At 42.5% G+C, this 14454-nt stretch overlaps 1 protein-coding gene across 1 annotated transcript in view; it reads right to left on the minus strand.

Moving 5' to 3' along the window:
• Nucleotides 1-14454, minus strand: part of PCSK2 (proprotein convertase subtilisin/kexin type 2) — a 107295-nt gene that overhangs the window by 11512 nt on the left and 81329 nt on the right. The window contains exons 8-9 of the mRNA XM_076335045.1: nt 12945-13120; nt 665-880 (exon numbers count right to left, since the gene is read on the minus strand). Coding sequence (XP_076191160.1) covers nt 665-880; nt 12945-13120 — 392 coding nt within the window. The remainder of the gene's footprint in view (nt 1-664; nt 881-12944; nt 13121-14454) is intronic.

The following is a 14454-nucleotide window of genomic DNA, read 5'->3' on the forward strand; positions in this document are numbered from 1 at the left end:
GAGGCTTTTGGCAAAGACTGACCTTGAGTTATTACAGCTGAATTTTCCACTCTGTGAATTAGACTATGGCTAGTCTGAAGGTGCTGAAGAGCAGTGATCAGTACAGGGGAAGAGAGTCCCAGTTACACTTGAACAGAAACTGCGTATTTTCCAGTTGTAGGTACGGCCCTGAAGGGGACTTGACTATGATGCGCCGCGCTGCTCAGTATGAGACTGAGGGTGATCGGAACCCCCCACATTTCCTCTGTAGGTGACTGAATGTCTCTCTGCTCTGTGCAGCTTCTAGTACAGCAGAAGTCTGGTTCATGACTGCTCTGCCAGTACAACTAAGTATGATGTCAGATGTTGACACTTCTCATTTAGATTTTTACGGAGACCTTTTATCACACTGTCCTCTGGAAAGAGTGCAATTGAACTTCTAAATCTGGTTTCTGCTAAAAGAAAGCACCAACTATATGAAGCTCTAAGAGATGGAAGATCATTGCTTTCCTCAATATTAATCCCACATCTCCTCAGCTGACAGTTTTGGCACGATCATGTACTGCAGATGAGAAAATATCCATCTCAACAAAGGACCATCTGCTGCTCCAAAGCAGACAGAGTTGTAATAGGTTGTGGGAGTGCACAAAGACAGCAGCAACAGGACAATAATATCTGGACTCACCACACCAGCCTCCGGATTTCTCTTCCTCCCATTACTAAAGGTGGAGGCTAAGGTTGAAGAGCAGCTTTCATCATACAGAGCTGTCCGTCCATCATTTATAGCAGAATTGATGGAGATTGTCCACATGCTCGATGCATAACCGTCACAGTTACAGTCATCGTAGCTGCCCCCATCTCCAGAGGCCCAGACATAGATGCTTCCTTTGCCGCCTCGGCCCTATGAAAGGGGAAAATTGATCCTCTTGGGTTAAATTGCAGATAGGAGATAGCAGCTACTTTAAACTGCACATCTAATTGTAAAGCTAGGCATCTATTAAGGAGAAAACTGGTCCAAACAAAATATAAATCAAACTTCAGCTGAAATAACATGGACTTCTGCAGGTTATTAAATCCAGTTAACTGGCAGCCACAGCCAGTTCTGCAGCCTTACATACACAGAGCACTTCCATTTATCTCCTGTTTTGTTTGATGCCCTGAAAGCTCCTGTGCCAGATGCTAAGACATTTTATGGATTCATTAGCGTTTATGTCAAGGTCTCTGTACTATGAGGAAAGCGTTCTTTTAAAAGGGATATAGGTCATCTCATGCGCTGGGTTTGTAAGATCCAATTAGGTTCAGGCAATGGCTAAAAAACTCTATAGAACTGGCACATTTTTCTCTCAATAGACTTTTCTCCAAAGGTATCACTGACTCAGAGCTGTTTTTCTGACAAACCAGCTTCTACTACTAAGCAGAAAACAAAGTTATGGGACCATATGAATCATCTACAGAAAGATGGTCTACCAATTACACTGAGAAGGCGAGAGATGGACAAAGAGTCTGAAGCTGATGGGCAGCTATAAAAGCTTCCCATTAGTTAAAGGAAAGAAATCCGTACCCTCTCCCCAACTTCCAGATAGGCAAGGAGTGGGAAGGGATCAACTCAGCTCCTTCTTCTCATCCCATACTAAGAAAGAGGTAGGGGCTGCCTGGAAGAGGGTTAGACCTGAGAACCCAGACACTAAGGGAAAGATCAGTGCTACTGAACCCAAAGCTCAGATCTCCCACCAATTCCAGCACAGCCACCATTTCTCTCTGCATTTAGTCTGATGTAATCCGATGTTTACTTCCAGCAGCACCAAAAGGGGGCAAGGCCTCAATTTAACATACTGTTTATACACATTGGGCAGAAGGTAAGAAAAAAATCTCTTCTGGCCTCTTCACTGTCCAGCATGAAATGGAAGTTAAAGAATATACAAACATCGCAACCTGCAATGGTATTTTAATAGGGAACCTTTTCTGCCAGGAATTTAAATCAAATCTGAGCTCCCAGCAGTAGCTTCTATTTTTCATCATACCCCACTGAACAGAGCAACCTCATTATTTCAAGCACGTTAGTGAGTTGCATTATAATTCACTGAAATGCACAGCAGGTTTGCTGCCACCGGGGTACATAACATCTCAGGACATAGATTTTCATAATAAAGATGATGACTATGAAAAAGCTTATTGAAATCAGTCTAAGAACCCCCACAAAGATCTGAGATCAATCATTTGAGTTTTAAGGGAGGAAGATACTGTTGCAAAAATATATACTCTAAAACCAAAATAATTCCAGCAAATTATTTAAAAAAAATAAAAAAGATCAGCATAACAGGAAGAGTTATGCCTCCTTTCCCCTTTGACTTTTTCCCCTACAGGGCCCTACCCTGGGCTTTGGACTCACTTCAGAGGCTACATCCCAAGCTCGTCATCGTGCCCACATACACCATCACATCACCTTGCTACCATCTGCCTCCTTTGGACAGCCTCGGTGGCAGCCCAAGCACATCTCTCTCTGTCCCAAAAAGGCAGGCTGCTGCCCAACGCAGAGAGCCGGTGGCTGCTGGTGCCAGGAATAGGACGTTTGGCACGTACAGACCCGTTCTTAAACAACCTTTTCCTTCCAGCCATTTTAATGGGACAGGAAACACTTCATTTTCATGTGATAAATTCACAAAAGTAGTTTGGTGCCTGGAAGTTAGCCTCTGCAGCGTTCGGCATGGGGAAGCAGACTTAGCCCTGCTCGGCAAATTGTTCCACGCTGCCAAAACTGCAGCATTTCACCCCATGAGTGGGATTTGTGGCAGAATGGCAGAAAATGGGAGTAACAGATTGCTGGCGGGGAGCAGAGGGAATCCACGGAGGAACTGAAATTTAGGCTCGAATTCGTGGGTGGAGTTAGCCTGCTAGAGTGCTGCTGGGGACGGCTTTTCTGCATGTAATTACTGTAACGTGCAAACGGCCTCAGGATATCACTTCTGTAAGTGTCACATCCACAAGTGTGGCTTAGTGTTAAAAACCATAATTCACCTCTTAACACTCTAATTTCAGTTGCCTTTCCATTTTAGCCAGGACTGGGAAGAGGAGCAAACACTGCTGGAATAAACTGATAGCAGTGCAAGTGCATTATTTACAATGATGCTTAGGACTTGCTTCTTACATTTCCCACAGCCAGACCTGCAGTAGTTGGAGAATTTGCACAGGCAAACTGTTTGGTGGCTGCCCTCAGGCATCGTTTCATTTACCAGGTGGAAATATATGGCTTCAGGGGAAGTGAATTTTCAATTCTCTGGACGTTAGTAGTCTAAACCAGAAAAATCTAAGTTGGGTCAACTAAGTGTCACATTTAAAGCCAACTGAAAACTCCTACTTACATCTCGACCTTATACAAACCTCAGAAAATTCAGTGATGTCACTCAACTTAGGCTGCTGGAAATTTAGGCCAAAAACAGAACTGGAGAAGGTATTAGTAATACACACTACAAACACCAGAGGGAGCATGAAGGAAGATTCAGGAAGAAGAGAGAAGACCAGCAAGATAATAAGACACATTTTAAAGAGTATCTTTCATCCAGAATCCTGTTGAAACCTGCTCATTTCCCCCAAAAGCAATGCATAGCGTGGCACCCACACTTCTGAGCCATTTGAAGCTGCATCTCGCTCAGAGCTGAAAATGGATCTTGGTGCATTTAGTACTAGCCCAAGAGAGGCTCACCTCTCAATTCAGGCTAAACCAAAATTAAATCCTGGGCAAGGCTGTATGCTTAGAAAGTCAGACAGCTACTGAGAAGCTCTCTTTGCAGAAACAGCAGGTTTTCTATTTCCAGTGTCCTTCGTGGGATGTTGTGCTACCAGCAAAAAATATCCCTGAGACATTTTCTTACCCCTTTTCTCATCTTCTAAAGAGCGTAATCCCAGAAAAACTTCTTTACTGAACTACCTTGCAAAAGTAAATTGGCGGGGGACTGCAGCCTAATTCACTTTATGTAACTTCAGGCGCATCTTGAACTTTTTTTTGCTTGTTACTGTGTTCATTCATCACGCTTGCTGGGCTAGTGCCTAAGCCAGTGTTTCTCAAAGTTTTGATTAGATCACACTATGCAGATAAAAATGGGTGGTATTTGACAATTCCATTTGATGGAAAGAACATAACAGTCTTTACAACATGTTTCTGATGCCCTTTGGCTTTGACCTAATCCTTCAGTCATAGATCAGGACGAACAGTTTCCAAACAGTACAAGCTAAAAACAAAGAACAGACTCCTGCCCTGAAAAGCCAAGTACCAGGGAGCGACAGCATTGGGACACCAGCAGGCAGATGGGATAAGAAGAAAAAAAAGCAGCACCTGACTGCGAGGAGGTATTTTTTTTATGCGCAGCGAGAAGGTATTTCAGGATAAGGACAGCCAAATGGTTTGCTGATGTTTATGGACTGTCCCATGTCGAAGGAAGGAAATGCAGATGGAGCAAATTTGAAAAAAATATGAAAAGTTACAGAACTGGAAATTGCTTTCTGTAACAAATTTAAAGCACATTATTTTATAAGCACCTTTCTTTTTGCATGACATATGAAAGCCATTTTGTAATTCTTCCCCTTAAGAAAACAGAAGTGTTTCAGCACCTTCTATATAACTTAATAGCAATTTATGTGCCTGCTATGTAAGAGATAGGCTGGTTTTCCAGGAAAAGCAAAAAATTCTACAGCTTTTTCAAGTCTTTGCCATGGGTCCTACTGACTTATGAATAGGACTCAGTTAGTTTCCATCCCCTATTAATTTTGACTGTATTTTCCTCTGAAAAGAGCGTTTCTTTCTCTTCAGTACTGAAGAGAATACTGATTATTTGAAAATCCTTACATGTTTTGTAATTAAAAACGGCATCATTCAGTAATGATTGCTAATTATCTTAGAAAGCATAGTTTGCAGCCCAGGCAGGAAACGCGAAATCGCCATCGTGTCCCCAGGCTGGGGCATGCCAAGGCAGGACTGACTGTGGAAGAGCTGTGGGACCATTTGCCCGCTGTCATGACTTGGCAGGGAGCATTGGGCTGGGCTCTCAAGACATCCAGGAGCCTACGCAGAGACCTCGCTCTGCCTTGGTCTTGCCACCACTCCTGTGCAGGAGCAGTCCAATTATGCAACACAAGCCAGCTGGAGGCAGTGAGTCCTTGGCATCGCTGAACTGCTGCTCATCTTTTGCACTGCCAGGGTTTTCTGGAGCCTGCCTGCGTGTTCCTGCATCCCTGACATGGTGCCAGCTGGACAGCCCGTTGAGCCCTTGCTCTCCTGGCTCCTCCAGCTACCTCTGCATCTGCCAGGCTGATCTCCCCAGAGCAATCTGGTAGCCTGTGACTTCCTGGATCCCTTTGCTCCTTTCCTATACTGATTTCTTGGGGAGTGCTAAAATCTAAAGCAAAATCTAGGCAGAAACACATGCCTGACAGCCAGCCAAATAATCTCAATTTAACCACACAGACATCAAAGTCTTAAGCAGGAAACATATTTGGATTTCCAAAGTTTGCCACTGCACACGTTCAGGGGACAGCTGTCTTGTTTGAGCTGAATGCCTTAGCACTTCTCCCATGTCCAGCCCCTTCCGAAAGCCTGGAGCTGCTGTACTGTGCCCCTGGAAAAGCCCAGGATGACTGGCCCCCCCAGCACACCCGCAAGTCATGGAGTTCCGTGCAAAAGAAACAGCAGCTGGGTTATCCTACTCAAATTGACCTCTGCTGAAGGTGGTGTCCCTTCACCGCTGGCCTAACCCTGAGGCATTCAATGGGAAAGGAGGAAAGGCTGTTTTGGCAGGAGCAAGAACTCAGCTAAACGCTTGGCTGCTATGCAGAGGACTGTCACTTGGAACCATGTTTCAGTCATGCTTCTCTTGGTTTTGTCCCTTTCATATTTTGTTGCCTTCAATAACTGGCTGTCTAGTTCCTCCTAGCAGATTTCCGAAACTATTTGGGCCAAGTAATAATCACCCAAGTACAAGAAACGGCTGCATACGAGATTGTCAGAGAACTAAGCCCTATAATTGTTTAAACCCTAACAAAAGGCTTTACGTAACTTTTTCTAGACTTCATCACAGAGTACTGAACTCCCAGCCACCAACCCCCAATTAATTGCATAATTGTTAATACCTCCCTTTGGCTAAAAATAATGCTTGAGCCATTTTCTATGTATAAATTACCATTGAAACTGGATGGAGTTCTGTTAGCCAAGAGAAATGAATGGAAAATTACACTTTTGGTGAAGAGAGGGAGCATTAGGTCTCAATTAGGTTCAGTCCAGTAGGGAAATGAGGAGGGAACTTTGAAAATGCTGAGACAAAACCTTTTAATTATCCATTCCTTTTTTGTTGGATCCTGGGTTGCGTACCACAAGTGATAATGCATTACTGTAGTCCAACAATTCTGCAGGCATACTTCTGGTATCAATAATATTTGCAAAAATCAACCCCATCCTCTTTTCAGTATTTCTGAGCTAGATTATCACTGAGAAAAAGATTCTAAACACCCAATTTACTTTCCACCAGTGACGATGCTGGTTCCTCTGCCCAGAGCTCCCAACTGGTGTGATGAACCCTGGCCTCACAGCTTCACCTGTGGCTCTTGCAACACTGTGCAAAAGTTCCCGGCTTGTAGCATCAGCCTTGCTGGGAAGCAAAAGCACATGGCTGCTGAGTGGTGGCACAGAGATTAGGCAAGAACACTCCTGGGGTCAGAGTGAGACAGCAAAATCTACATTTTGAGGCTGTATTATTGTCTTGCCTCCTTAGAAAACAGTAATTTACATGTCCATAAAGAAAATATTTACATTTAGAGCTTACAAATATTGCCATGTTGGCCCAACCTATTGATGCTGCAGCTTTCTGCTCTTTATGTGACAGTCATTTGAGTCTTTGTGAAGGGCAATATTTAACCCTGTCACAGGCCCATGCAAAGCACAAACATATGACAGCCAAGGTCCTGAGTTGACCAAGACATCCCTGAGGAGGCCAGTATCACAACAGAAATCAGCAGCACTTGGGTTTTGCCCCTGTCCTGTCCTCAAAGGCACGTGCCCATTCCCCCATCTGTGGTAGGAAAGCAGATGGTCACAGACTGATCTCCAAACCTGGGTCATGTACTCAGTGAAAGGTTGTGTATCCCATCACCAGGTCAGAAAAGCTGGTCATGTTGTTTTACAAAAGCCTGAAAGTATCCCCCATCAGATGAACGGGGTGACTTCAGAACTCCAAGCAGATATAACATACTCGTGTGGGGTTTTAATAAGGTTTGATTTCAGCTTACATAAATAAGACAAGGCATGGAATTATAATGCATATTCCAGACACAGTAGCAATAGGATAGTAAAGGGCTCCCAAGTTATAAAGCTTGTAAGGCTTCCTCAGAAATGGAGTAATCAGATGGTTGCCAGATCATAATCTAATTTCCCTATCCTCACTTGGCTGTTGAGCAAATAAAATTATGTTAGAGGTATCTAACTGCATATACTTTATTAACGTACTATCTTCAGCATAGTTCAAAGAACAGTAACACAATGTCTGTGGCCTTGGAGAGAGGTAAATGAGAAATATTTCCTTTTGTTTTTAACACTGTCCTTTCTTCTTTCATTGGTGAGCCCAATTACAGAGCCATGATGAGACTATAAATTCTTAATATCGCTCCCCTGGCTATTTGTACTTGGTGCAGCATTTTCTTAGGTAGAACCGTATTATGGAAGCAATAACGTTTTCACCAGCACAAGCACAAATGGATCATGTCTTATACATTCCGGCTGAGCCAGTGAAGTCTCAAGAAATTAATTCAGTCCATGAGCAACTCCTCACAACCTACTAATATAAAAGCCTACATCATAAAAATGCAATAGGTAGAGACCAGCTTAGCTTGATTACTTCTTTTTACTGCCTTAAATTCCAATAGCTGAAGCTGGAAAGAACTGGACTCACAAAATGGCAAATAAGAAACATTTACTGGATATTGCATTAAAGACAGGATGTACCATAAAACATGGGTGGAATTAGTTCTTGAGCTAGTTACCTTTTCCTGTTTAAGATGACTGCTGACACAATTCTGGATGCAAGGTACCAGAGAACAAAAAGTCTGTATTTAAGAGAGTTGTGCTGTCACAGGAATCCCATCTACCGTCCCTACCCCCCCTCCAAGCTGTCTATCCCCAAAAGTGGTCAGACAAGGGATACGTAAATCACAAAGCATTGCTTTGTCCAGCCATACCATATATAAAATGCTACTACTGGCTCACTCCCCTTTCTCTGAATTGGAAGTACTGCTCAATCAGATGAGATAGCTAGCTGTGCTCAACACTGCCGGGCTGCTTGTTCCTAAGTCCATCATCCTGATTTCTTGCTCTTCTCTAAATTTTAGTTTGTATTTCTGCACTTGCAATAAAATCCCTCCATAGCTCATCAAAGAAATATATCTGCAAACATGTGACACAGAGTGATTAGGAGTGATGAAACTGAGTGCATGAGCAGCCTGGTCTTGGTGCAGGGCTAAGATACCTCAGAACACCCCAGAACAACGTTAGGTTGGTGATTTACTGAGACTGTAAAGAAACATACACCTTTTCTCCCTAGACCCCATAACCTGCTGCTGACCACAGATGTGGCTCAGATGGAGTCTAGAGGCCCAGATAATAAAATCTCATTAAGCATATCCATCTTTTGCAAGTGTGTTTAGAAAAAGAGAGCAAGTGACAGAGCGCATTCTCTGGATCTCTTTCACCAGACAGAACAGCATTTGTCCCTTAGGCTGTTGCAGACTACCCTAATGGATATCTGACTCGGGCGCAGTCTAGCACAGTCTCCTGTTACAGCTGGCAGCCAGCATCAGGTGCCTCACAGCCAAGGGCGAGCACAAGACCTCCTCATTAGGCAGGTACTAGATACTCACAAGTTTCAGCCTGGTCTTTAAAACCTAGAAGCTGTATTAAGTCCTTTCCAACTATGTCCCAAATACATGTTTTCTAGCAGCTGGAATTTGTATTAGGTAAGATTGTTTGTCTGTGTCAAACCAGTGCTGGTAATTGCCGAACTGCTTGTGGATGTTGGTGTGTATGAAAATCTTTCAATCCCTATTCTCAAGCACCTGCTAATTCAGCTGTGAGCTCATTTATCTTTGCAGTGCAACTACCACTATTCGGTGACCCAGTCACGCTGCTGACTACCGCCCCTGAACAAAAGTCATGAGATAACACAGTGAAGCATAGATTGCACTAAAAATGAGTGAGATCATGGCTTAATAACAAAAAGCAGCTTGAGTCCCCAATACCTTCTGATTACATGTATTACACTGACACCAAGTTCATGCATACGCCATCCCCTTTATGTTCAGCCTTAGAGAAGCAGTTAGTAAAACAGCCCATGAAGGAGTTGCCAATATGATGGACAGAGTCCGGCTGTCCTTAATTACGCTATTTTAGCGCTGCCTTTATTTATGCTATTTATCTTACAAGCGAAGAGCACACTAAAGTGAACATAAGATTAAGACAGAAGGTAAGAATTAGCTTAACAAATGCCAGGAATGGGAAATGGAAAAGGAAAGGTAGGAAGATGTATCAGCCTTAACCCACCTGGTTATAGCTGCACGGCTTCAAGCCATAAAAACAAACATACGAAGTCGTCGTCTCACAGTTTCTGCAGTTAGCATCATCTTACCATATCAGGAGACTAGTTACCCCCGGCATCCCAGCAGCTCTGGAACAAGGACTTCAAAAGGACATGAGAGTGGAATGGAGTTTGGGGGAAGGATGAAACTCTTGTCAGTGAGTTTCTCCTTGAGCTGGGTTCCCAAGTATGCTGGCAACAGGGTAAACATTACCTGTGTTTGTCAACTCAGTTAACTGCATATTCCCGGTAAGAATTTTGTATCACTCCCACTTATTTATTTTTAGTTTATTGCATTAGAAGCAAGGATATTAATCTTGTTCTGTGCAAGAGATCTTACATTTCCTTCTAGGACATTTGAAAGTATAGCTTTTAGTTTAATAACACATTTTTATTCTCAGCATGTTGCTTCCTCCCTGCCAATATTTCAGCTTCATCACTAATTCATGAACCATCACTCTGGTGAGAATCAGCCCTAGACTGAGAAAAAGAATTCCTACATTTATTTGTCTCTTGGTTTATAAAAGAAACTTTTCTCTTCAATAAGGGGGGTTTTTTTATTCTGAAAAATAATCATAAATTAGATTTACATTTGTACAGTCAACAGAGAATTTGGTGCATATATTATAGACCTAAACTAGGTAAAAGGGTATTATATCAAAGGCTGGTTAGTCTTTTACGTGCAGAAAAGTCTGTAGTGGGTTTTTCAAAGCACCATGGAGAGTACCCAGCATCCACTGACATCTGGAAATATCTTTAGAAAATCTGGCTCTCCGCAAAAAGAGATCAGAACAAACTATACCCAAAAAACCCTTCTATGACAGGAAACTTAATGAGCAAAATAAGGGTAGATAAAGCTATGATCACAACGCAAAGGGAGTTATCTGGGGTGGAGCTGTCTCTTTGTTCACGCATGTATTGCCAGGAGATAGCTGGGATACTACCATTATAAAATTAAGTGTAATTGTCCCTGGACAACATCATCTTTCTTGGGTAGAATCCTGTATCATTCCTTCTGCTCTCTAATTCTGCAATGGCTGTTTGACAGAACTGGTTTCCTAATGCAGGCTCTCCTGTTAATTTTATGTTTTCTGATAAAGTACGAGAGCAATCCTTCCCAGAGCGCAGCTCACCGTCACCATTCTCTCTCCTTCGCAAGCATTCAACCTGAGAGATCTCAGGGCCCCTTCTGACCTTAATATTGCAAATTATTTCTTAAAGAGAATTACAAACACTTCTGAGGGGAAGGCATGAAAAAAGTAATATGCCCAACACTCCCAATTATGGAACTATGACCAGACAATAAAACAGAAGAGAAAAATTCCTTCTCCTATACTTAACATTCAAAGAGAAGGTTAATTCCAGCGTAACTCCACAAACTAAAGCATATGGCGATACGATAGCAAGTTAATTGAAAGATCTTTTAAATACCAAACTGCAAAAAAGCATGACTACAGTTTAAAATCTGCTTCTCTTGAGAGGGTAAAATACCTCTATTTAGTTTAGTTTGCTTTCCCCTGCCAGGGTTATTAGTGCCTTTTCTGTTACTTTTAGATGAGTTCTGCATAGGAGAGTAACAAAAATTATATGGGAATTTTTCTATATTCAGAGTTTTTGTCTGCTCCAGCCAACATTAGTGGAAGGAAGATCAAGGATCCACTAACTGTAAGACATCAAAGTGTTGCTAAAAATATATCAACTGTGTCACATACTTAACAAAAATTCTCCCCAGGACAGGAGTATTTAAGGGGATCTTCATGGAAACACTAGAGAAATGAAAGTCATGAGAAGAAATACAGCTTGTGTAAGATGACTTCAGAGGGACTTTGAGCTTGTCAGACGTTTGTAAAGTTTATACTACAAAACTGAGCAGACTAAGGAGAAATTTGTGACAAGTCTTCCTGTGTTATTGCAGTACATTGCCAATTTTATGGGCGAGAGCATGAAGATGACTATTATTCATCTCTTATAGGCAAAACATTTGAGGCTCAGGATTTGAGAAAGCTTTAGATGCTTCACTACCTACCACAGCAGTAGATTTAATTATCACGTCACAAAACACAGTAAACTGAATGTGCTGCTCACAGCGAGGTGGTGATGAAGAGTGGGAGAAACTAGCACAAGTAAGAGGGAGAAATAATTTGGATGGAAAAATGAGTAATTGTGGAGCTCCCACACAAAACCACCCCAGATGTTCTGGGGAATTTCAGATCTTTTCATTATGGAAACCCATCTACGATCAACCAAGGGGAGGAGGCTCATTCCCTACAGCACCAGAAACAGCTGTGGTTGTCCTGGCTGCATGACACCAAAGAGATGGAGACAGAGCCATGCAAGGTTGGTTTGTTTGTTTTGGACTGATTTGTTTTCTTTTTGAGTTGTGGCACACATTTTACCCAACCTTCTAATAGAGTACAGGTTTAACAGATTCTAAGATCACAGAATCATACAATGGTTTGGGCTGGAAGGGACCTTAAAGATCACGTAGTTCCAACCCCCCTGCCATGGGCAGGGACATCTTCCATTAGACCAGGTTGCTCAAAGCCCCATCCAACCTGGCCTTGAACACTTCCAGGGATCGGGCATCCACAACTTCTCTGGGCAACCTGTTCCAGTGTCTCACCACCCTCACAGTGGGTGAGAAATCTACGCTGAAAGAGCGTAGATTTAGATTAGTTTAAAGCCATTACCCCTTGTCCTATCACTACATGCCCTTGTAAAAAGTCCCTCTCCAGCTTTCTTGTAGGCCCCCTTCAGGTACTGGAAGGCTGCTATAAGGATGATACTGAGTGTCTTTAACAAAGACCACAGACTGTTCCTACAAGGAGGTGGAAAGGTGGGAATAAATAAGGAGGCTCCTGCTACTGGGGAATAATATTACTCCATGGATATCTGAACAGTTGTGGTTCAATCACAGCTATAATAATGACCATATATGAGTGACCTGAAAGACACTACAAATCCAAAATGATCATTAAATTGGTAGCACACCAAATCAGACAACGCGGTGTCAGTAGTACAGCTAGCATGTTTCAACCTGGGGAATATTTACAGGATCAGGCTCTTCCATTTTGACTGCGATGGCACATGAAAAGCATATGTAAGCTGACTAGAGATAAAGAGTTCCATGCAAGAGAGCATGGTATCCTGAGACTATACAATAAAAGCAATGCCACAACATTGCAGAGAGAACATCGATGGACCTTGGAATACACTGAAAGTTGGGATAGTTTACACAATTGCATTGTGTTCTGCAACATCCATGGGAGGACCATGTATTCCCAAGTCATTGGTTTCAGCGCAAGTGTGTACATATCATTCTGCCCCAGTACGCAGATTATTTAATAAGACTGTTACCTTGTTCACACCATCTGCCATCGCTTGCAGTGTTAGCTCTCTAGGTCCATCCACAGTCTTTCCATTATCAGTTGGTCCCCAGCTGGCACTATATATGTCTATGACTTGAGGCATATGACTGATAGAGGAAGCCTCAATAATGTCTGTCATAAATGGCTGGTCGAGCATTCGAATACCTGTGGATTTAATCAACATAAACATGAATCACTCATTACCCAGCACAAGATGAAATCTCAGCACCTGGAGAAGTCCCCCAGTTACAGGTATTTTAATTCACTGGCAGTTTCACCCACTCAGTAATTCCGCACTCGGCATTCACGTTTCACCAGGGTGTGCTTACACAGCAGGATGGCAGCACTTGAACACCCAGCCACAGCAATGCAGCATGGCCCAGAAAGAGAAAGCACTTTATTGTTAGCTTTCTAATTACATAGTATTTTCCATCTACTATTTGAAAACACTTTTTAAACAGTAGCATTCAGCAATCTCAGCATTTCATAGCATTTAAATAATATTCATAGTATTTAAAATAGTATTTTGTAACAACCAGGGAAAAGGATTAAGGCTTCCCCACATCCCTAATTTATCTCAGTGATGCGTTGACACTTCATTAGTTTTTCAAGTAATTTTTCCTGTTTATTTTGGTTCTTCTCCAGAATTTAATCAGAGAGGGGAAACACACGACACAACAATTTCCTGGAAAAATATCATTGTGTCAACATGCAGACTCAATAGCAAAATATGGCCAGTATTTGGAGAAAAAAGCAAACTAAAACCTGCTTCCTTTAACCCATACTGCAGTAGAAATCGAGGTAAGAGTTTAAATGATACAATCCTAGGACATGCCAACTTCATAAAACCTCAAAGTGTTGGCCCTAAGCAAGCCAGAGAGTGTGACAAAGACAGCAGCGCAAGCCCTCACATCCATCATAGGACAGTTTCATTGATAGCCAACCTGTCAGTGGCTTTTGGATGAGACCTGAGCAACCAGGGACACATTCCAACTCTCATTTGTAGCCTTGAGTTGAAGTTAAGTTTTTCCCAACAGTTTTAGGACACAGATGGGACAGAAATCGATACCACAGAGCCAAACAGTGTGAATGGCAGCGAGGACCCTGATTTAGAAGCCAGTGCTTTTACTATATTCAATACAAAATCCATGTGCCAAATGTGAGGCTAGAAAAAGTGGTATAAACTTCAAATAGAAACCAGACCAAAGCTGGATATTCCTGATCTGTTAATTCAAGCTAGAAATTATGAAGTTAAACTCAATGAGTGAGAAATCCCTTCACATGCTTGTAAATGCAGATCTGCGCTGAAACCACAGAATGAATTATTGACCCCGGGGAGGTGGGGGAGCAACAGGAGGAGCCAAGCCATCTGGTTTGACTTTAGGGCAAAAAAGAGGTATGGGAAGCAAAACACACGATGCCCCAGAACCTTGGCTACAAACTTCCAATTCTACCTGCAAACATGGACCTTGAATCATGTCAGCAGCAGACTCTCGGCT

This window comes from Aptenodytes patagonicus, chromosome 3 (assembly GCF_965638725.1).
Source record: "Aptenodytes patagonicus chromosome 3, bAptPat1.pri.cur, whole genome shotgun sequence".
Taxonomy (NCBI): Eukaryota; Metazoa; Chordata; class Aves; order Sphenisciformes; family Spheniscidae; genus Aptenodytes; species Aptenodytes patagonicus.